The 24,976-nt window shown below is 43.9% G+C and overlaps 1 protein-coding gene across 1 annotated transcript in view; it reads left to right on the plus strand.

Annotated features, from left to right (window-relative positions):
* Positions 1-24,976, plus strand: part of pard3aa (par-3 family cell polarity regulator alpha, a) — a 312,866-nt gene that overhangs the window by 236,808 nt on the left and 51,082 nt on the right. Inside the window, 1 exon segment of the mRNA XM_068710318.1 lies at positions 682-993. Within this exon segment, the coding sequence (XP_068566419.1) occupies positions 682-993 (312 nt within the window).

Here is a 24,976-nt window from a genome sequence, read left to right on the forward strand (position 1 = left end):
AATATTACAGTCGGTCTTTTTACTTTCTTTTATCTGGATATCCTTCATTGCCTCCTTACAGTACATTTCTTACACACTTGCCTCTCAATACCTCAAACATCATCAAGTGTCTCTTTTTTGTCTCCTACTGGGTACAGTTGGTCTGCACAAAGAAATGCGTATAATTCGTAGTATCTTTCCCAGGCAAATTTAATACAAACTTTTTCCTTTCATATTAAAACAACATGAAAACTGGATGTGTTTCCATCCGCAGAACTGGAACAAAAATTTGTATACAGGCTCCCTGAGCATCAAAATAAACGAAACAACAAAACGTAGAAATAATCTCTTAAGAACCGATTAATATTTGGCAATTTGATATGGTTCTTCTGCACCAGCTTAAGTTGGCCAAATGCATAGTTTCACATAAAGGCGCAGAAAAGGAATTGGCAATATTTTACTGACTTTCACACCATCCAAAACCCCTTTTAACTGTGTAAGAATTATACCAATAGTAAGGCTGATCATCTTAGTCATTTTTGACTCTTCAAATCCATCACAATTTGAGGATGTAAAAATATATATTTTTTAGATATATTCATGTATTGAATTTTGGCATTTCTGAACTGAACATAGCATTAAGTTTGCCAGATGATTAACAAATAGAAAACAAACTTTCTCTGTTCAATGTGTTTATCACAGAATACATGCCAAGATGCGGGAGCTTCGGGAGAAACAGGCAAAGGAGAGGGAATATGCTGAGATCCAAGACGTTGTCAGCGGTGCCTTCAGCTCGGACGAGGAGCACACCTACGCCGGCATCGGATCGTTAACCTCGTCGGTGGATAGCAGCAGCATGGAGCCTTACAGCCACCACTACCATCTCCCCCAGAGTCCCCAGAGTCCCCAGAGTCCTCACCCTCCGTCGAGCCTACAGGACAACGGTCCACCCGTGGAGGCCGTGTATGCCACAGTCAACAAGCCGCGCAATGGACGCCCTGCAGCTCCAGACAGGTAGGGGGCGCCCCAAAAAAACAGTCCATACGCAGCCGCTGCGACGCCGTTGACTCGACATACATGTACGCATCCACCGACACTCAAAGCTCCACAGCGTGCTTTGTGACTCTCTACCTTTCTCCTTCATTCAAAGGACACTAACTAGCCTTGTGCCTCGTGCTTGAGCTTTGCAACAATCCAGTTCATTTACACCTCATGGATAATGTATAAGCAGCGGTGTGATTGTATTTGCTTGCTTTTACTTGTCATGCGTGACAAACGCTGCACAGAAAAACAATGAATTTCACACAGGGTTTTATCGCTGCCTCGTCCCACGAGGCATTGCCCCGTGCAAGCAGGCGGAATCCACAGGCAAGGTGAAAGAAAAAAAAAAAGTGAACAACAAGAGCCTATCAGTCATTCTCCCTGTGCTAGAATTTAATATCAGGCAGTCCTTTTTTTTTTTTCATTATCCTTGGATCACAGGTAATCCTCCCCGGCTGAGAGTCACGCTGCATGTGTCGTCAGCTTGTTTGTCGCTGGGGGGTTGCATCGCACATAACCTCCGTGTCAACACATATTTGATGTGTCGACAACGCCACGCGGAGCTTTAGTTTCATATTAGTGTGTCGATAGCCTATTGCCAAAAGGCCTGTGTGAAGTTCACACATATGGTATTATTAATGTATTTAAGCTCCAGTGAATGAACTACAGCTTAGCAATGCCTCAACAAAGTCCAACCAAGAGTCAAAAAAAACTAAATCAATGCAACGTTGGGATGACCAGTGAACCAGGGAACATGCTAGTGACAATCTTTATAATTATAAAAAGGATAAATGGATTGATAAAACTTATTATTATTCACTTTAATTCAACATTTTATTTCTCTTAAATCTCAATGTATCTATAGCATGCTGCACATCCTTTTTAGAAAAGCCAAACTTTTACAAACAAGACTTATTTTTTCTTAAACATAATGCTTGTGCCTAATGCTGATTTAAAGGCGCTCTGAGGGTCACAGGTTTCCCGTAGGTCACATCCAGTGGTGACAAGTCAGGAGATTTCTATTCCCATGGTCTCCCAGAACCTTTCGTGGTGTTATTAATGGATCGGATAATACCCACCTCCCGTGATTGACAGCTGTCACTTGGGGGCTTGTGACCTTTCACTGCTGGGCTCAGGTGGGGCGGGGCGGGGGTGCATGTGTTACCAAGCTGTGGGTGTGACCGAGACAGAGCGCCTCTGTGTGAGTGTGTGTGTGTGTGTGTGTGTGTGTGTGTGTGTGCTTTTTTATAAGAGGATTTACAGAGGTAGAATCTCCACCCTGTAACACACCCATGACAGTCAGAGTAGATATGACAAGGTTATCTGGCCCCTCTGATAGCCAGCTAAATCCATGTGCCAATACATCCGGGGCTCAGTGAAGGCCACTGATCCATATGTCTAAAGTGAAGGTTACCTCCACGTGTTTCCTGTGGATAGCCTCGTTGTGTCAGAACAGCCATCTACTGTCAACTGTCCCGCTTCCCCGAGCACAATCCAATGATAAGCCTGAAAGCCAGTTGAAAATGAAGGCTCGACTGGTGTTCAATGAGTCTGTGTAATCAGATCATAAGATGTTGGTCGTTGATAAATATGATGCTATTGATTGTCAATAAGCTCTGTGCGGGGGGAAAAGCCTTAACATAAGACATCATTATTAGGATTTCTCCTTCGTTGCCAGATGGAATATTAATAACGCTCTGCTCAGTGGCTCTCACAGAGAAATAAAGAGGAAAAAAAAAAGTTATGCAAAGGGTTCCTGCATGAGGGGTCTGATTGTTAACAGATGCTTTATTACTTCGATATAACTTGAAAAATGATTTTCAAATACTGTTGCTTGGTTGTTGGTAGCCAAATGTCCCATCTGGATGGTGTTCCATATTTCAGATGTTTCTTTTTTTCCCTTACAAACTGTTATATATTTTTTAGGTTAAAAAAACAAACGCATAATACCACGCATTAGGTCGCCTCTGAAATTCATCGGTTTAAAAAAAAATCAAACAACATTAAAAAATAGACCCTCATATCTTCTCCTTCCTGCTCTCATGTTTTAGCGGCTTCCTGGAGATTGTATTCTCACCTTCACAGGTTTATTTCAGCACAAAAAGCTGCGTGTTGCATGTTAATTATAAACACAAGCTTATATTTGGTTTGGGGTCTGAGCTTTAAGTATTGATAGCGCACTATAGACTTTTATTTGCAGGGACCGGATTAGCTGTCGCGAGTGTTGTGATTTGATTTGAAATATGCGCCGCATGTTCAACACTGCATTTCTGTTTTGCACCTCTCACTGCTTTGCATATCTTGTGTATGCCAGCCAGGCCGTACGCCTGTAATATTTGTCTTGCTGCCTTTGAGATATAATAATATGCACTGGTTCTTATTTAGCTCAGAGGCTTTCTATTTACGATTTGCAAAAAAAGGAGCTTGAAACACATTCAGATTCAAGACTCCTGTCACTTGCCTATCATAACAAACATAAACAGTAATTTGCATTTCTAAATTAAACTTATTGGAACTTTCATTGTCAAGTAGAAAGCGTCAACACAACAGAATTTGCAATTATTTCTGCCGGTTCCATGTATCAAGGCAGCAAAATTGGATTGAGAAGTTTTGTTTTGCCATTTAGAGATCCAGTGTGACTTCAAATTTCTTCACTTTCTAATCCTGCCGCCGCTACTGAACCCAGTATTTTGGAGCTGCAGGACTTCCTGTTTGAAGGTCGGGGGGAAAGGAAGTCGAGGAGGTTTGTTCAGGGAAGGCTTTTCATTCCCGGCTGTCAGTCAGTCTTCAGAATGAAAGAGAAGAATGAGTTGCGTTTAACCCCGACCCGGATACTGTTACCGCCTTCTGAGGTGGGCCCCGGAGAAACACGCTCCGATCAAAGAGGCAGATTGAGGATCACATTTTAGGGACATTTGAATTATTTGCTAGCAAAGTCATATCTCATGGTCAGACATCTGACAGTAAGTCGGCAACTTGTAACACCCCTGAAATGAACTTCTGTACAACATGCAAAAACAGATACATTCATTTAAAATCACATTGCTTAGTGCCTCTAACCCGGATTTATTTTGATTGACAACCCTGTGCTGCCTACAGAGGCCACAGTGTGGAGCAATGCACAATTTTCACCAAACAAAATATTTCCAAAATGAGAAGATTTTCATACCATTTGTTGATTTAGTTTGTTTTTTAGTTGTATATTTTACACAAACACTCATATAAAATACATACAAGTTAAGGTAGCCCTGTAGTCTGTTGTTGGCTGGCTGCTGCTACTATCTCCTACAGCATAGCAAATAGCATGATATGGGGATTTTACCATGGTGGAAGCCATCTCCTGATAACCAGATGACCTCTCGACGCGTCGTACAACTGCACAAATCTTCCCTTGTGAAATGGGTTCCAGGGACCACGTAAATGGAAGCAAATTGAGTTGAAATTAGCTGACAGCCTTCCGTTTTATTTTTCGCTCTTCTTTGGTGAAAAAAAACTGCACGGTGTGTTGGAGGATGACTACATTCAAACGAATCAGCATCTTCCATCTAAAAGCCACCCAGTCAAACATTTGCATAGCTGGAAAGACATCAAACAATGCTGGTGTACCCAGGAGTCTGAGTTCTCATCGCTTTGTTTACTGTACATCCCTCTGTGCTGTCATTACAACACAGCTTTTTAGTCAAATAGAAGACTTTTTTTTTTTTTTTTTTTTTTAATCCAGTCAGCTAATTAGAGACACTAAGGGGCCCTTCGGTTGATGTGGGTTGGCGCTCCTTTTTAGAGGAGGTGGGGTCCACATGCTTGCGATTGCCAGTTACTGTACATTATAGTTTTGCATCTTGGACTCTTTTTGTACTTCATGTGTTTACACACATGTGCATTCTTTTTATGCCATTATAAAGTAATTCGCCCATGACTCGCCAAAGCTGCACTCTTGTTTATCCACTACAGTTAATAAGAAGAGGCTGCAGCTGGATAAACAGACCAGGTATACGCCTCTCTCTCTCTCTCTCTCGCTCTCTGATAGACCTTTGCTAATGGAGCTCTAATGGGAAGGTCACTGTGACTGTAAAAGCGGGAATGAGTCAGACCTGAGCCCATAAACCCCTTGGAGATACAAGGACCCCTGGTTGCTGTGGGCGTCCACAGATCCTACCCATTCTGCCATATCAGGTTTTACTGTTCCTTTACGGGATCACGGTACAACAAGAGCTCGTTTGACAATTTATCAGCAACCTCCACGTTATTAGAGCTGGCAGCACCAGCGGTGTTTTGACAATGCTGTCAGACTCCATAAAACTGAAGGGCACCAATAGAAATCCAGCATCCATTCCCGATCAGTTGTGTTAAAGCCTTATATAAAGCAAAAGGTAAATATTGTTTTTCACCCTAAAACCTGTATGAATCCTGCTCTATTACTGGGTTTACATGAGAGGGAGCCAGACGGATAGTGTTTTCTTTTTCAGTTGTTTGGTTTCACCTTGTGAAATAAAAAATAAAAAGTTAGACCCAGCAAAATAGAATGACCTCATTTCTCGACAGGCAGCCGACAACTCAACCCCTCCATCTGCCGAGGGACCGGGGGGGTTTTGGGTGACTGGCGTTGGATGCTGCGTTTCAGAACGACAACCTGACAGGTGCCAGGCTCGATGGGATTTGTGGGAAGCGAGCGTGAAACAAAGCATCACCTTTGAAAGAGCAATTTGATTGACTGCTGCTCCCATTACCCAGTCGGGTTTCTAAAGCTCCTTAGAGCATGGGCGAGGAAGAGTCAGAGAGACACCGAGAGGAAGAGGTGGGGGGGTAAGCAGGGGGGAAAGAGATATGGAGCTCAGCGGTGCAAAGCCCTTGAAGTCCTCTGCGAACTCAGCAGCTCCAGAGATGCTGGCAGGCAAACAGCAATGAGAGAAAAAGAACCCAAAGAGTCCTCACCTACAGAAACACTCACTATGGTGTTTTTCTCTTTGCTCTCTCCACTCCAAAATTTTGTTAGAACCTCCACTTTGCATGGCCTTGAAATTGGATTATGAGGTAGCTAATGCATTTTCCGCAGTTGATAAAAGGTCAGGCTTTTCATCTCTGGTGAAAGTTTGTGAGGCGCCTCCCACCCCGCCTTACCTTCGCTCCCACCACCTCGCCGCTCTCAAGCTCCAAGACGTCATCTCGGGAGTTGGTGAATGTTAATCTGCTGTGTGACACGTTCACAGCTGTCCACTGTGGTTTAAAACCCACAGGCCGATGGAGCTTTCATCCTCACTATTGTTTGGATCATCATCATCATCATCCCTATGAACAATTCATTTTATCTGGTTTCCTCTCGACCCTGTCACGTTTTTTGGGGATGAGAACATCACAGTGTCATTCCAATGGGGACCCATAATCATTAGGTTCAATCTGCGCTGGTTTCTTTAAAAGGACTGTTGGATGACGCGATTACAGTAACGCAGATGGGGAGTGCATTCTGACGAACCTCGATCAGACGGCCACCGGGCCAATCCGAAGCAATCGCTTTTTTTTTAATCGTTTGCTGTCTCCTATTTGCCGTCTGTAATTAACTCCACAATCAACAATCACTCTCTGTGAATTTTATAGTCTGTATTTTCATCTAAATGCAATCAAAATGAGATTAACAACAATTTCTGACTGCAACATCTGTAGCTTTGATTAAATCCTACCTCTCAATAATTCATTGGTAAACAAATGAATCTTTTACGAGCCCTGCATCCGCGTTAAGACTTTAATAACAGCTCGTAAGTCTCTAATAGCGTTTTCTTGTAGTTCTCAAGGGAGTAAAATTGATATGTCTAGCATCAAGGAGCAGTTTGCTTTAATGCGACACGTGCATTAGTGGTAACTAATTACTTTTTACTCACTCATTGGTATCTCTGTTATTCCAGAGTGTTTCGTCTGGTGTATCCAGTTCCTCCCCCTGCTGTTGGCTGCCAAGCTAAACACGACTTCCAGTCGACGCAGACGGTGTCACGTTTTGTTCCCAGGGCCATGGCAGCATGTTGGGGCGCTGCCTTTTGTTTGTCTCTGACATCCACCGGCGTTTTTTCCATTACTCCCTCTGAGTGTCCTTGTGTGGGTGTGAAATTAGTGTCACAGCGGCTGCGTGGAGCGGTGCCTTCTCCTGCTCCTAATTGAGAATAAGAAAAAGGACGCCGAGGTTGATGGGAAGGGTTCATCTGGGATGTGATGCCGGTGTAATGAACGAGCCCGGGTGAAGCCTCGGGTTCAGCAGTTGTTGCCGGCGTCCGCAGGACGTCCTCGGCACCTGGTCAACCAGTGTAGGTGATGCTTCAGTCCCCACGCGGCTTTGGAAAAATGTGAACCATGTATACCCTGCAGATGGTTTACAAAATGAGGGTGCAGGTCCAATATACAGGCACATTCTCACACTGACTTTTGCCCCCTCCTCCCAGCTCGCTCTGTGCTGTGGCGATAGTGCAAGAGGCCTAATGCACCAAGTGCACATCAGCCTTATCGCAGGGGTTCTACACTGATAGCAACGTGTATCTCCCAGGCAAAGCAAATTAATTATTTTTCTGGTCAGCTTTCTTTTTTTTTCTTTTTTTTCCACTTCGGAGAGGGCCCTGTGGGATGGATGTGATGAGATGGAGCACACAGAAGGCAATTTATCCTCCGTTTGTACCATTACGTTCATTTAAGAAAGCAAACAGCCTGAAAGCAGATCGAGAGAGAGAGAGGGGGGGGGGGAGAGATATAGACCCAGTCGAATATGGCCGAGGGGTACCTGAAGGTTCGTTCGCTGATCGGCACCGGAGGGCATCTCGTTACCGGCAGTCAGCAGCTGCAAATAGACAGTTAATCCGCCCTCAACTCTCCTGAAGGCTGCCGATGCCTGATGCCGTAACCGACTGTGCCACGCCGAGGAGAGATTAGCAAAATACACAAATTAATAGGCAAGTTTTTCCCACACAATTTAGAGATAACGCCATGATTTGTTTTGAAAATGTCACAGCCACTAATGGGGAGAAAGCACACGGAGAACATGTTGTTAGCAAATGCGAGACGTACTTTTCTCTGAATTCATGCACTGAGAAATCTCTTTTGATTGAATAACACACCCCGTGGTGCTCCTGTTACGTGAACATGTGGCTCCTTTGTGAGAAACTCTGGTTTTCACATGATGGATAACCCAATTTCATAAACTAATCACGGATTCTCTCCGCTAAGAAGGCGTCACTGCGTTCAGCCCCGCCGCCCGCCGCTCTCACGCAGCGGCACCAGAAATAGATCAGGTGTGGAATGCGATTGAGAGGCAGGTGACTGCGGAGCGTGGGCTTGCACTCTGAACCGTGGCGGCGAGCAGATGACTCTCATGCCTCCTCACGTTGCTTTCATCTTTAGTTACGCCGAGTGTAAATACACACATGCACAGGAAAGTGACCTCGAAGCAGCAGGCAGGGACGCTAACTGCTGCACTTTTGCCTTCTGTGCTCTGATGTTTGCCAGCCAGGGAAGTGATTGTTCACTTTATAATGAAAGGGAGTGTTTAGGGCTTCCCTTCTCTCTGTATATACAACTTGTAGAAGAAAAAACGGGGTAAAAGAAGAACTGAAATGAAATTATAGAGCAACAGAACCAGGCGCTATAGTACAGTATGTTAAGGAAAGTAACTGAATAACAGTGAGTACAAAGAAGGGATTAGATCAATCGATTTGTTGTTGAATCAAGTCAATATTAGTCTTTGTGTATTAGCCAGTGTTGTTACATCCTGACTCTTCATTTCAACAGAAAAACAAGTTGTAGGTGGAAGAATTCAAGCTCCCATACGGTGGCATCTAACTTGAAAACCTGCGCAATAATCATTTTTTGCCAAGAACTATGTCCATGTTGAAAATACAGACATCAAAAACCATTAAATAAAGGTTATAATCCTATAACTTCTGTCCATAGTAACAGATGAGTAGACCAAACCACACCATATTACGGCCATATCCAATAAACTGCAAGTTTTCTCTGAATTTCCTCTTCTCGTTTCATCTCCTCAACAAAGGACAGACCGGGAACCACCAATCAGCCTGCCTGCCCTCAGATGCCAGCGGGTACTGTGGTTCAGTTTGTTTTTAGATGATGTGTCTCATCTGTTTACAATGCAAGAAATCAAGGACTGGTAGTTTGTTGATGTATAATCATCATAAGCTTGCAGTGCCAGTGTTGGTTTCACCTTCTTGACTTGCACTTTCACATACATCAGAAATTGGACAAAGCAGTAAATGAATGTATTTTGCATGCGGCCGTCATTTCTAAAAGGGTCGACCCTCATCGTTCCAAACATCGGCGCCTCAGCTCTCAGTGTAAATGCCTTAGAGTCGAATGGACGAGGCCTCTAAATAGTATAGACAGAAGAGATTCAGGCCTAAAAGTGTAGCACTAACCAGTGGCCCCTGCATCAATTACTAGACTGTGTCCTCAACACTATTTTTTTAAGTGGTCGCTGGGGTACAGCTGTATCGAGAAGTTAGTCCATTCTAATCGAAAAGCCAGCCGGTGTGTACAGGGCACATAATTAAATTTACCTTGCCCACCTCTGAGCTGGCGAGCAGGTGCACTCAACACCGAACGGCATTAGTTCTCTCTATTTTAAGAGCAGTATCCATATTCCTTTGTCAGACCACGCCATTGTCGATCCAATCCCCGTGCCTTGAACAAGCTCCCAGCGGCAAATCGGATCTCAGTGAGAGCCTTTGTAATTACAGGGAGCTGAATGGGTGAATACGTCCCAAATCCGCAAGAGCATCCAGCGACACATTCCATCTGTCTTAAGCTCCCTTCCAACATTTGAGTTTGACTCATGAGGAGGTATTGAAATAGTGCACACCACCACCTTTTTTGCTGCTGTTTGCATGGGAATTCTATGAAGTCTTTTGAAAGTTTTGGACAAAATGTGTCTTTACCGTGTCATGAAAAATGAAGGCTTTTCACGTAAATTCTGGAGAAATAATTGTTCTGGTATAGTGGGATTCTGTTCTAAATGAATATGTTGATAACATTGCTGTGTGGATGAATAATCCTCGGCTATTGTAGACATGCATTTGACAGCTACGCTATATTATGAAGAAGCACTGTCAGATATATAGAAGTTCATAAAATGCCAATGCAGGGAGATAAGTGTGTGATAAACTGTCACTTAAAATATAACTAATGTTCATGTTTCCACATTTCACAATAGCAATTATTTGTTTGGTTTTCTGGCTTCATATTGATGGACAGCCAGAGATTTTTCTAACTTGCATGTCAGCAGAGTGAATAACCTGTGGCCATGCAGTGAACATGGGGCTCATTCCTTGACTATTACCCCGTCATCTCACACAGGTAGGATGTAATTAAACCAGAATATACCAAGGGAAGCCCGGGGGCTTCTCCCTGTCTTTCTTTCCCCAGTGCAGGCTGTTCTGGGGCCAGGACTCGGCTGTAGGTCCCCTCCAGCAAAATGGGACAAGTGCTCGGTTAGGTCCCCAGAGCCGGCCCTGTTTGAGCTCACTGTTGGTCCTAATAAAACCCTGTGGGGGCCTCCAGACATCTCTAATGCCATCAGCATGCCTGTAAAAATGCTCTTAGCCCCTTGCAGCAGCGTAATGGCAGCACATGGCCTCGTCGGTCTGCTGTAATGGGCTCCATGATGTCATCACGGATCATCACGGAGCCAACGGTCTTAGAGCCTGGCCTGTTTTCAAAGAAGAGCAAGCATAGTCGAGGGAATCGCATTCAGTTTCCATTGTATGTGCTGTGATTGGTGGGGTTTGTTTGTGCCAGACGAAATTACTGGGGAAGTTAATAACCAAAGGCTTTTAACCTAGTCAGCCTTATTGAATTGGTTCACTGATTGGACCAAACGCTGTGTAGGTCTCTAGCAATAAGCTCAGCTTTTCCTCTCCCTTGCCCTCTCCTGTTTTTACAGCCTGGAGTTACACACCGAATATCCGGCTTTACATTAATTACATCTTGTGTTGAATATGGTTTTGAATATATTCTATTGAGGAACAATGTTTTTACAATGTTTAACTACCAGATATTAAATGTCAATACTTTATTGCAATCTAAGAAGCAACTAACTTTCAAAATTGTCGATAACCAAAAAGCTAAAATGTTCTGTCTATTTCAAGCTGGATTTAAGCATCATTTTTAATTGCTTAAGTTTTTTTTTTTTATCTGTTCATATCTGTAAGAGTGTAACATATCTGTGTTATCGCTGGTTATTACCACCTAAAAACACTCTCTTCGATCCACCATCCCTTAGCTTCCCAGCCTCTGCGGCTGATGGTCTGTAAGCGTCCCGGTGAGAGATGTCATCCCAGAAACACTTGTCTTCTCGGCCGTGATTAAACATAAAGAATAATCCCCATCCTGCAGTTATATGGCCGTCATTAAAGGCTCACTGCCGGGCCGACCTGCAGTTGCTTTCACCCGGGATAATGGCCATGTTTTAGTGGTAGTCGGGGGACGTCAATTAACATCCACATTGGTTTTATGACCTTTCGTAGGAAGTTGTGGTTTATCCATTGCATGTCGCTGAGGGCCGACTAGGTGATAAAGCCTGTGATTTCAAAGCAGTTCATGGCGGGAGTATTTTATTTGTGTTGAGGGGCGTGCGTGTACGTGAGGGCACAGCCGTGTCCGAGAACGGACGTCTGTGTTACCGCTCTTTCTCCGGCTCGTGTCGGCGTCTGTCATTTATTAATAATGTATCACAACGGACTGAGAGATGATTGTGCAGGATGACTTTAATAGAGTGCCTGATAGTGGGGCTTAAGAGTCCTGACTGGAAACAGAGTGGTTCTTGGATGATGAAGCTGACTGTGGCGGGAAAAAAAAAAACGCCTGGAGTACGGTTACATCCGTAGAATTACTTCCTGGTGTGTTGAGGTAATGCCCTTTCAAATACGTGCTTCATGTGTAATTATGGTATTTAGGTTGCACCCCTCCAGAGGGAGGTCAGAGGTCAGGGCCAGCTGTAAAACTACACCTCGAGACTAAGTAACTGCTCACTAGGGTTCAGAACATGGTCAGATATTAGTTATTGTAGTAGGAACATTTTCAAGGTTTTGTTTGTCACATGTACAAGAATACAGTGGAGCAGTCGTTGGCAATTCAATTCTGGTTCTCCCTCCAACAACGTTACTCCAAAATGTCTAACGGAAAAGCATGCGCCATCTTCTCCACAATGATTTAAAGGAAGAAAGCAGTAGTTTTCCAAGTTTTTCTTCCGTACACATTTCTTATGCTTAACATTCCTAATGTCTGACTGATTTATCTAAAGCACATCTTGTTTTAGTTGACTTCCTGTTTGTGCCAGTGTGATTATATAACAAACAACTTACACAAGCTTCACATGTGTTTGCTTGCTCATTTATGGAAATTGGTATTTCATCACTGTTTCTTGCGTCACCGTTTTGCTATTGTCATAATTAAGTTGTTTTAATAAGTTTTGTTGTTGGTGCATTTAAAGCAGATCCACAATCACAAAGTTAATAGTCAGCTGCCGCACAGTAAACCCCTTTTTAAACCGATCAGTTAACTTGTCTGTAGTAGTATAACTACTACTACTACTACTATTCTGTAGTAGTATAACTACAGCCTGTACACACATCTGTATGGTGCCAGCTTTGACGCTTTCTGTAGTCTGACAAAAAATAGCCCTGATGATGTCAAGGTTATTGTCTGGAGGCTTGCAAGTGGGTGGAGTTAGAAATATGTGAGCTTTTAAGAGACAGGGAGGTTAAAATGAAATATGCCAAGTTGCATTAAGGGAATTGTGGGATCCGCTGTTTTTACAAGGGACTAAAAGTCAGGGTATCCCTGCTTCTAACAAGCTCATACATGCAATGATTTTAAAATCAGCATGGCTCAATTATTAATTTCTTAATAATCCTTTTAGTGGGATGTACATCTGTTCATCACATAAATGAAAAAACAAATGCCAGTTTGAAGATATATAACAATGGCCATTCCAAGTTCTACTGTTACAAAGTTTTCTTCCTGTGCTGTCACGCAACCCTAAATCTTCCCCTATTGGGACAAGAAAATCTGTCTGTTGGAGGATCATGTATAAACTGTTGTTATGGCTGTTGTCTCGCTATGTGTCTTCATAATCACAGTAAATCTCACCAGACATCTGTTTCACAGCAGAGCCTGAGTCATGGATGTAGCGGGGTGCTACATTGTCAAAGCGTATATCACCATGGAAGGATTCTGTCTCAGTCTAGTGAGATCATAAACTGTGAGATGGAGAGGTTAGAGATTCCGTCATGGGCCGCAGTACCTGTGCGTTCCCTGAAGTAGCTTTCATTTTTATCATGACGGGTCGATATTCATGTTAGTCTGTAACACATTCACCTTCTTGTTCTGTGTGCCGCCAGATTCATCAACGTTTTTACAGCACGCGAAAAAACCACTCTATAAAACCCGTCTGTTCTTCAACGAGCATTATGACGTTTGCAAAATGAACCAAAATTTATATCATTGCTATTATCAGTAATACCTCAGAATGTTCTCCATAAATTTCCGCCTCTTACAAAACTCTTTGCCTTTTCCGCAAGACCGAGAACATCATAAATTGATAGCAACAGCTCCAACCCTGGAGCAAAAGTGATTTATAAAAGTGATTTAAGACAAGTGGAATGCATTCGTCTCTTGGAAATAACATGTCTTACTGCACAAAGATATTGGGAGCGTGATCAGAATATAGAAAAGGTTGTTACAGCTCCAGTAAAAAAGAGATGGTGAATTTCATTAGTTCTAATGTGGAGAAGAACCTACAGTTGTTCACTTCTTCTATTCTGCTTCATTAATGCCCCTTTCTCTCAGTCCACATCTATTCTCATTCTTTTCTCCCTTTTTCCTGTTGCGTCTCCCTCGTCTTTCTTCCCCATTTTCCACCAATGCCAGGGATACTGAACGAGCCTCATCTATCGGAGCCATAATGAGCATGTTCGCTAAAGCACTGATTCATCGGAACAAAGGGCCCCGGAGAGAGAGCGAGGGAGAAGGATGGATGACAAGGGGGAGAGAGGGAGATGCTGGAGTGTACCCTTGAATGGCTTTGGACTGTAAACCCCCACAGCTTCCTCCTCCAATGGCTGTATTTTTCCTAATAGCCTCTTGGGCTATTTCTGGGTCCCTTTTTAAATGGGAGATGGGTGGGAGTGAATGCAGTGGAGGGGTGTGTGTGTGTGTGTGTGTGTGTGTGTGTGTGTGTGTGTGTGTGTGTGTGTGTGTGTGTGTGTGTGTGTGTGTGGTAGGGAGGGGGTATTTGTCCCCGCCAAGGCAGTGAATAAGCACTCGGACTCGCAGCAGGATCAGGGGTGGTGTATGTGCGTGTGTGTGTGTGTGTGTGTGTGTGTGTGAGAGTGTGTGTGTGTGTGTGTGTGTGTGTGTGTGTGTGTGTGTGTGTGAGTGTAGGGGCTCTCTGTTGCCACTGGAGACAAGGGAAGAGATGCATACACATACACACACACACACACACACACACACACACACACACACACACACATTCAAACCCTGAATGTGGAACCTCCAAAGCTGATTAGTCAAACTTGTGATTTCCAATTTCAAACCCACGACACAAATCCCGCACTTAATATTCATGCAGAAAGTAGTTAGGGCCCCCTCGCCGTCCCGCGCTGCCGTAGGGCTGCAGGGTTGGGTAGTGGGTGAGGGGGTGAGCGGGTGAGGGTGGGGGGGGTGGGTTGGGTTTGTTGCCTTTTAATCAGCTTAGTTAAAAGGATGGAGATGAGGAAAAAGAGGAGGATGACAGGGAAAGAGAAAAGAGAAAGTGGTGTTTTTGGGTAGGTGTCTCATTGGCGAAAGCAGCAGCAGCACACACACACACACACACACACACACACACACACACACACACACAGGGAGAACTTCTTATCTGGGGGGTGCAGAGTGACAGGATGAGCACCCAGTAATCACACACCCACCTCTTGTCTTATTCGATCTGCTGGCCTGAAGGTGGCCAAACAAACAGACAACAAAATGTCTGTTTTTAATGAAATAGTTTACGGAACGTCTTTTATTGTTTGCGTCTGTGTTTGTGCACGCTTTTGGGCCCCGCTCACGCTTTTTGTCAGACAGCACACACATCATAAACAGGATTAGGGCCGCATCTGACAGACGTCGTCTCTGTTTTAGCGAGAGTGACTTCAGCGGTGCCAGTGTTTGTGTGACTCCTCCGTCTGTGTCTTTTAACCTTGTAATCGAGATGGCGTGCTGTGTCATCGCCACTTTCCCCCGCACAGGCAGAGAGAGAGAGAGAGAGAGAGAGAGAGAGAGAGAGAGAGCTGGAAACGACGGATGGATGAGTGGAGGAGAGTGAGAGAGTTGAGAGGAAGGGAGGTGTGAGAAGGGAGATGGACAACAACAGCAAGCAGGGATGTAAAAGTCAAAGGTAAATAAGCAGAAAGTTTGCCACCTCATTATTTATGGAATAGAGTTTTAACCACTTGTAAAACCCAGATTTTTGCTGGCTTTACTCTCCCTCGTATTGTTTACAGGCTAATCATCTTAGCTACAGGAATATCACATGCTGTTACTTTCAGAATAAGGCTACTCAGAAATGCTAACATTTGGTACTAAACAGCTTAAAGGACAGTTTGTTCAGTACTGTTAAAAAATGTCTTTTTTTTCACACTTGTGTCACTCCCATTGCTTTGATTGTTTTACTGCCGCGTGTTTTCTGCCACCTTGGCTCCCATCATGCTTTGGGTAATGCAAACAGGCAGGACAATGTTGCCATTGAGTCAGTGAGTTATCCTATCAAGGAAATGTCAGTTCAAAGACATACAGTCTGTACAGTAAAGGTTTGATGGGAAAAGGCTCTACTCTTTGACGGGGCTCTGAAAGCAGCAACAAGGACCCTGCTTGGAGAATCATGAATATGATTGGGTGTTACTAGTCAGCTGATGAATGAGCCACGCAAACGTGAATGAAGCATCTGATGCCAAATAGCTAAAAAGTGATGAGTTCAGTGGTCTGCCTGAACTCGCCTTGTGTCTATGTTACGATGTTACGTTGAGCAGTGTGCTCTTTAGTAGTCATATTAGTTGTTCCTATTTTCTTTTTGGCTTGCTGGTAGTGGGCGGGGCTTATCAGTTAACACCTAAGCTACTGTTAGCTTTTGCTCTGAAAACGGGCAGCCTGTAAGGCACTGCATCGTGTCATCTCTATTGAATGGCCACCAGGGAAGTTATGACTCTGAAAAGAGGGGGTGTTCTGATACAAATCATGTTGACTGGGTTCAAAGGGTTAAAAAAACGATGGAAAACTACACCTGACTAGATAATATTGGATTTAACTTTTTTTATTAGCACCTTTTGAAGCAAGCGCAAGGGAGAAACGATGAGCCGACACCACAGGGAAGACACAGCTGGAGAGATATAAACACAGAGAGAGTCGATGAATGAGCAAGAAAAAAAAAAACAGGGTGAGAAGAAAAAAAAGACGAAATTGCAAAAGAAGAAAGAGGCAGTAAACCAAACAGAGGTGGAGAAAAAGACAAAGATTAACCCAGAAGAAGAGAACACAGGGAGGCGAGCGGACCTCCACCTCCCAGAGAGCGAGAGTGATTGCAGCGAGGAGCGCCTCAACCCTCCCCGCAGCTCCCCGTCGAGGCCACCCCCGCAGACTCCCATCCCATCATTCATCCGGACATAGCGGAGCGGCGCAAGATGTTTCCAGTCCCCACCGCACTCCATAACTCAGCCCCTCTGCTCCAGAGAGACGGCCCTTAAACACCAGCTCCCTCCGCCTCGCTCTCATCGCTCCCATCAGTCCGTCTCTAAAACAACCATCGGAGATATGGGAAGCAAGGGCCGGCGACCATCACAGCGTGGCTCTCCACATATCTACCGGCCTCTACCAGCAGGCCCGGGGGAGAAGAATGTGGCAGACATGCGGACGCCGCTGTTCCTCAGGGAGACTTTAGGAAAAATGGCAGCAATAGAGTCTACAGGGGCTATAAGTCACTAGGCGGGCTCCACGATGCTGTGACATGGTTATTAGCCATATAAACTAGAGCTGTCACCGTGTCATTATTGCTCACATCCACGTGAGAGCATCCTTTTCTCTTTTTCATTTACTTATTTCTTTTAAACCAGCTTCGGGCCCCACTGCTGATAATTCTTTGTTTGTATCACGGCAGTGCGATTGATGCCTCTGGCCAAATGCGTTTGCTTTCCTTTTGTTGCGTTTTTGCTTTATTTCCCCCACTATCTGTCTGAGAGTAAACACACACACACACACACACAACACACACACACAACACACACGCACACACTGTCACATTTTACAGGACGTAGATGTTAATTAGGTGGCCGTGTGCCTGCAGTGTGTTGACAGCAAGCACACACAGCTGAGGAGCCTTCATGTTCCTACAGGTTCACAGAGTCCTCTGCACAACTGCTCCCAGCATTACATCATTTATTGATGAAGACGCGGTTAATTATCTCACACTGTCTGTGTTTATAGGTCTAGACTGCCTGTCAACGTGATTGAGGAGCTCAGGTTAATGAATGTGATTGGTGCAAGACAACATTTGAAAAGTAGCCACACTGTTGTTTTTTATCTAACATTGAGCTGATAACTTATACTTCACTTGGCTGGCATGTCATTCTAAATATCAAACAATACAGAAAACAGAACAGAATACGTTTGGTGCTGTTTGGACATCTTTTTGAGGAGGCGCAGCTTCTACACTAGATCAGTTGTGTTTGCCACGAGGAATTCTACTCAATAACGTCTTCTGTGGCTTTAAAGGAAGCCAGTCTGGAAAAACCACCATCATCACGGTTGTTCCACAATGGGCTTGAAGCATCACATCTTTAACAGAGGGACTACTTTATAAACTAGGTGCACATTTTTAAGTACATTGGGAAGCTTTTATTAATTAAAGACACTGAAATTGTGAGATTTAGTTTTTGGTGGTTAACCAATATTAGGAACTAAAAGTGAGGATATCTGGGCCTGTCCACGCTGTTTGAGTCTGTCTCTTGTGACTTCCAGTTATCGGCAATTTAACCTCAACATTTTTGGACCATTTTGGTGCCCGATGATGTGTTTTGTTTTACATTTTTTTGCAGATAACAAGAAAATGTGTCATCAGGTTATTACACGGTGCACTCAATATTAAGGCATCCATCTCAAACATGAATTCTAATTGGCCCCGCAGACTTATAGTCTAAGGGCTTCTATTCTGACCTTTTAAACAATTTGTGCTTCAAATTTGCTTTGGAATTTCATCCCAAAAATGGCAACATTTTCTCCAACCGCCCTGTCCTGATCCCTTGAAACTCGGTGCATATTAATTAAGGAATTGGAATTAAGAGGGGCAAAATAACATTAGCATGTTGTGGTTTGTCACCTGCTGTGCTGAGACACTTCCAGCCAGTGAACATCACAAAAGAACGTGATTTAATTAAGTAAATGGGTTGAATTTGTAGTTTCTGAATTATCACTCTCCTTGTTTCAGTGCCAGTGGTTTTTGGCGTATAAAACAGGATTTTGAACACCGTATCTTGCCTATAGCTGCTAGCTTTAAAGAACTCAGTCGTGTTTTTACTCTAAAATACTGTTTATCCATTCGGCTCGTGACGGTATCTAAATGCACCACATCAGGAACAAGTCTCCCCTCCAGGTGTCGGAGTCTATTTTATGAGTTGAGTAGCAGCGAGGTCAGGGTCTCTGTGGCTGGTGAGATAAATAGACTGTTAGTCAGTGTTTACACCTGGGTCAGAGTGATATATGTCCCCCCCAGGTTAAGAGAGACCCGGAGATCTCATTCTACTCATCTGCAGTCAAACGTCGCAGCCCATCATTCCAGAGATATGAGCGGGAGTTTGATGTATGCTGAACAGAGAGGATACGGGACAGGAGAGAAGATTTATAAACAGGCACGTGATGTCAAAATCTCTGCTTCGTGTTTCGGCAATCCCTTTTTTGTCATATTCAATTTTGCACTATTTAAAATGATTCAATTTCTTTCTTTTCAAAACATGTAGAAAAGACAACCAAAGCTCATGTTTATTGAATACATTGTAGCTCAATGCTTAAGGCTCTCTTCAGTTAAAAAGTTCAGAAAAAAAACGAATCTCAAAAGTTAAATAAAAAGAGAAAAATCAATACTCCATAGCATATGCTGCCTTGACTGCATGAAGAGGTTAGCATAGGACAGAGAGAGCTCCCATAAAACACTGTCACTACATGGAACTTGTTAAATACTTGACTGATGTCAGTGTAAAACATCATTACAAACATCAAATAAACATCAGTAAAATATGATAATCTACAAAATAGATCTCACCGTACAATTACATTTAATGCAATATAAATACATCAATTTGAATTGCACTCAACTTGAGTGGTTTATTTAATAAGGTAGCATTTAAGAAAGCTTGATTCCAGTCATTTTAATAAACAGTTAAACAGCTGTGTTGATCACTATTCACGGTGATAAACTCCTGTGACTATCGTGATTGCTATAAATACATTTATCATACATTTTCACTGAAAATATGAATTAGAAATAATCTGAAATAAAGGTGGCATCGTACATCAAGTAGACTAAAGTGGAATAGAGGGGGGGGGGATGGTCACCTGCATCTCTTTATTTGGCAAAAGTAAAAACATCTTTCATTTGTGGCAAAGCTCTGTGGAATTTTGGCCCCAAAATATTACTGAAGGCATCTATCACGTAGCAGAGAGTTTAGGTTAGAGGTACATTATGTGTGGAGACAGAGCAGCACAGGAGCATCCACACATGCATCAGTGCCCATGTCAACATAGAATTATCCTGTCTGGTGAACACTTTCAGTCTGGGCCATTCTGATGTTTGACCTGCACTAAATGACCCAGAGACAATGACCTTTTCCAGGGCTGGTTTCGGACTTTTTTTTTTTTTTTCCTCTTCATCGTCAGCAGCCCCTTGTTACTTCCTCATCTTTCTCTCTCACTCTCTCACTCTCTCTCACTCTTTCCTTCTGACTCCCTCTTTCACATTCTCGCACACACGCACACACACTTACATGCAGGGCAGCTTAGGCGCCCTGAGGAGTCGCTGTCAATCACCCGTCAGGCTCCCAGGTCAATTTGCCAGGCTGCCAAATGTGTCATATCAGTGCGCTCCCCGGTGTCAAGAGCCCTCATTATAGGCCAAAGGCTAAACCAAGGAAGTGAACAAGGCTTTCCTCTTCATTATTTCCAGTCCCCCGTGACCCCCTAACCTCCTTGTGCTCTCTCTGCCCCCGGACGCCGCCATCCCCCCATACCTGGCCATAACAACGGTACAACCTTTAACCAACCATACTGGCATGACCCTGTTTCCCTGCAGGCCTGTGCAGCCCTATGTGGCCTGATAATGCTTCAAACTCCTTCTTTCCTAAATCTCTTCCCTCTTTCTCTTTCCCTTCCAAGGCACCCCGAGGAGCTATGGTGGAAAAAAGAAAAGTGCTTGACAAGGGGCCTTAGAGTAATGTTTTCCCACAATGCACTCTGCATGGTGCCCACAGCTTCCTTGTCTTTAAGTGTCAGAGAGATAGGGAACTAACTTGGTGCTTTGTCAGATGCTGAAAAGCTCAGCCGGCAAGCGAAAGAAAGGTGATTTCTTTGCTCAAGGGATGCCGATTGGGAACATTCATGTGATAGCGGCGTTACCTCTTTTCATGGGAAACGCTGCAAAACGTTGGATTTTGGCGAAGTGAGCTGTGAGATAAAGCGTGTTTGTTTTTCCACCGTATCAAAGTGATCAGTGGAAGCACCCCCGCAGCATGTGGAGCGCCTCGTCGTCGGCCAGGTACCGTGACGCCACAATCGCATTGGCGGCAGATTTATTTCGCCCCTGATTATTAATTCACAAATCAATTAACTGTCATCGCAGCATCTGTCTGATGAATCGCTCGTAATTAGCCCGTAGGTGTAACAGAGCCGTCCTCCGTTATCTGCACGCCTGCGTGCTGCGGCCAGGCTGGCTGATGTGAGCTTGAGATGGCTTTCCCGCACATTAGCCTAACACAATTAAACTAATTATTGATTTTTGTTTCGCCTCAGCGCAATTCACGGCCCAGATAGCACTCTGTAAAATAAGGCCCTGATTTCTGGGTAGATTAAATAGAGGCGAATAGGGGCGTGTGGCGAGGGACGGCGGTAAATTCAGAGTGCTATTTACTTTCAGTTTTGAACCCCACGAGGCTGTCAGGGGTTTCATAGTGTATGAGACAAACATACAGAGGAGTAAACAAGGTTATCTGCAGACCTCGATGGCTTCGCTTCACTAACTCAAAGGCTTCAGTGTTTGTTTGTCGGAAAACAAATGAATCACAAACGGCATCTATGCGTCCTTGGTGTGGGCTTAGTCACGGTTACATAACCGGTGATCAACACAACACATTATACATTTAATTAATGACTACAGCGAAAGCAGAATCCCACCTGCACAGGGTTACAGCTGCACAGTCACAGCCTAATAAAAACACCAGTGGTAACCCCAATGAATACTGGTGGGAAGGCCATACACGCTGGGGGCGTGGCATAGAAATGACACAACAATGAAAAATACTTGTCTGTGAATATTATTATTAATATAGACTATTCATACCGGCAGCGATGTTAATTTGCGACGGCAACTTGCTCAATTAAAGTTTCCAATAGATTTGAAAGCAACTGCTATTTTATGAGTTTCCTTTTTGCGAAGTGCTCTAAATGAATTTGAGTTACCCGTGGTACATTTAGCGTTTATGTCAAGGGCTTTTATTGTGAAAAGTTAGAACGGAAGGAGTGGATCTGGTATTGTCAAGTTTAAAAGGAGTAATAAAGTTTGGTTCTTGGTTTGGATATTTGAGCACACATGCTTTTAATGTAAAAACATTCGGTCAGATCAAAGATTTGAGCTGGCGGCACAGTACAAGTTTAGTTAACAATTCAATTTAGGAATTTAGGAAGTTTTCTCATCAGTTTCTGCTGATGCTTTCTCACTTTGTCGTACTTTTTTTTTTGTTTCACTACCCCTCTATATTGCCAGTACATAAAACATAGAGTTAGCATCAGAACAGTAAAATGTTAAAGCTAAAAATCTCTGAAACAGTCTAATGATCTTTACTCAGAGCAGTGAGGCAACGTGGTAAAGAGTCGGCCAATTTGCTTATCATTTGGAACCTTACAGATTGTTGGAAAAGTTGAGAATGATTTTTAAGATAGACCTTTTTAAGAATAAATAATAAATAAACCAATAATAAAAGTAAGCAAAATGTTAATAACGCCAATAATAAAGTTTCTTCTGCATAAGAAATTCTTCGATAGAACCTTATAATTCTAAGACCACAATTTGTCTTGCCATGATGAGAGTCACATTATTTTGGCCACTCCATGAGTAAGCCCAGTGTAATCTCACCACGTCTAAATGTGTCACTGTTGGCACAGTTGCATGCAAAGGGCGAGCGTGCATGTGCACCGTTTGGCCCCGTGTGTGTCAGAATGTCAAGTGGCTTAACCCAGGGCCCATTCATCTTTGCCACCTCCTCCAGTTCATCTCGACACATGCCGCCGTCATGATGAACAGCGCCGCATCATGTAAAGCCCTGCCCCTCACGGATAAGCCTCAGTCGGTCCCACATATGGCGCTTGACCGCAACGGGAGGAGAACAAAACAGGAAGTGTGTCGGGAGAGAGTCAAAGAGTAGAGAGCATTCTTAGAGCGGTTAGGAGGCGCTAATCCTTCCTCCCCTACCAGGTGCTGAGAGAGGAGATAACCTGGGAGACAATGGCAACAAACCGGGCTTCTCCATATGGACCTGTGTGTGGATGTGTGTGAGGGCTGCTAAGCAGCGGGGAGGCGGCAGGCTGAGTGACTGGCTGGCTGGGCGGGGAGGGGGGGAGAGAGAGAGAGAGAGAAAGGCAGCAAGAGGGATAACAAGAGTAAGTGAGAGGGAGGGAGAGCCTTTTGTCTTTGTTTTGCGGGCCAAAACAGGGATTAGTGGCTTGCTGACGTTTTCTGTCACTGGCCACACTGTGCCGGCTGCTTAGAGGGGGCCGCGGCTCAATGAAAGTGACCGCGTTGAGAGTGACCCGCCCCGGATTAAAGCCTCGCTGACTGATCCGTGTCTGAGAGCTACTGGAATGACCCCGACGGCTGCCGAAAACTCGACTATAGTATCAAAGCACCCTCAGTGAAATTACGGTTCGCAGTAGCCGAGAAGTCAATACATAGAGTCGTTGATAAGTAACACTTTGTGGACTTAAAAAAAAGGCAAAAGAAGTGTTGAAACGATTGTCGGCTCTCCAGTTAGTAGCGCACAACCACAGGAGTTGACAGGGCGTCTGCTAGTGATACCAGCCCTCAAAGGTCAGCCAGCTAGCAGCTTGAATGTTAAATTAACATTAAATGTGTTCAAAGCTGATGTGACGGTGTAGCTTTTGTCAGGGACTAATCAAATCATATCCGAGTTTTCCCATATTGTATTTATTACAAAAGTGTTGAGGAACTAATGCAAGATCAGATTCAAAATGACTCGTGGTTAGTGATGGAATTAATAATACTATTTCATTTGCGCAGCTGTGGCTCCCTGCTCGCCTTTTAACTGAAAATGACAACACAGGTGAAGGATAGGTCACCCCAGATCCCTTTGTAAATGCCCCCAGAAAAAAAACAACAACTGTGTGTGATTGTGTGGCTTTGATGGGGCCCGTCACATTCAATTCATTATAAAAAAAAAAAACTGATGAAAGTGCAGTGTGGCAAGTTTTCCCCAGTTACCTCAGCGCCCACACACAGGCATTCAGATAGCTGGCAGCCCCCACTGTGAATTCTCTGTTTCATGCCTCAACTGTGTGAAAAAGTGAACCTCTGTCTGCGGGACTCAGCACTCAATACCTTCATAAGTCTACCAGGCAGAGACCAAAGACAATGAGGCCTCTTTGTTTCTTTTTGACTTGATTTGCCATCAGCAGTGTCAGATTACAAACCGGTGGCTGTTCGCTTCAACCTGGATTATGATGTAATACTTTTCTTTTTGTTTTCCCCACTCATTTTTTCCTCAATCGTCATTTTAACATTATGAGTTAGTTATCTTTAACTTCTGCGATAGAAACGTTTTCACTCTCAATTAAATCGTTTCATTGATTCTGTTTATCTGCAACTTTTCATATATTTGTGTTTGAAAAGGACCGCTTGAAACGGGAGAGTCCAGACGAAGGGAGAGAGATAAAGTGGGAGGGAAGAGAAGGTTCAGTAAACTGAGTTGTTTACATCGCAGCCTTTTCTTTATACTCCAACAGGAGGTTTTTTTTTTATCATACACTTTCTTCCGGCTGATAGTGGGATGATATGGCGATAACACCGCATGCCTGGCGAGATAGGACGTGACATAAACTTGGCCCCTACCTGAATGCCTTTCCACTTTTCACCCTCACACTGGGCGAATGTTTTTTTTTTTTTATTGTTTTTTTTTTATAGCGTGGAACATGAGCAAGAAGAGATACGGTTCATTATCATCCGAGACATTTTGCAACAGCAGAACCTGAATCAAGTCCCGGCGATAAGATCGGGGGTGTAGCACACTTCTGATAGTGTCCTTGGATGACATACGACCCCTACTCTTTTCCATATGTTTACAAATGTTAGCTCGGCCAATGTCTGCTAATGGGAAAGGTTATCTGCTGGCAGACGCTGTGTGTCAAATGAACAGCACGTCCATTGTCGTGGAAGTGAATGCCACACAAAAGCTACCTTTCTTTCCGCTCGGTTTATTTATTTAACTCGGAGCACACAAAAAGAGCCGCCTCTGTGAAGCATCTGACTTGCGCTTGACATGTGAAACAGCCGAGACTATCAGCGCGGCGGACGCCATATCTATTTTATTTCTTCTTTTTTTTTTTAAATCAAGGCTGGCTTTGTTTGGCCAGCGCAGACGGGGGGACATGAGCGGAGACCAACAAA

Source organism: Cebidichthys violaceus, unplaced genomic scaffold (genome assembly GCF_023349555.1).
Source record: "Cebidichthys violaceus isolate CVI_PGR_0920_01 unplaced genomic scaffold, fCebVio1.0.p SCAF_15, whole genome shotgun sequence".
NCBI lineage: Eukaryota > Metazoa > Chordata > Actinopteri > Perciformes > Stichaeidae > Cebidichthys > Cebidichthys violaceus.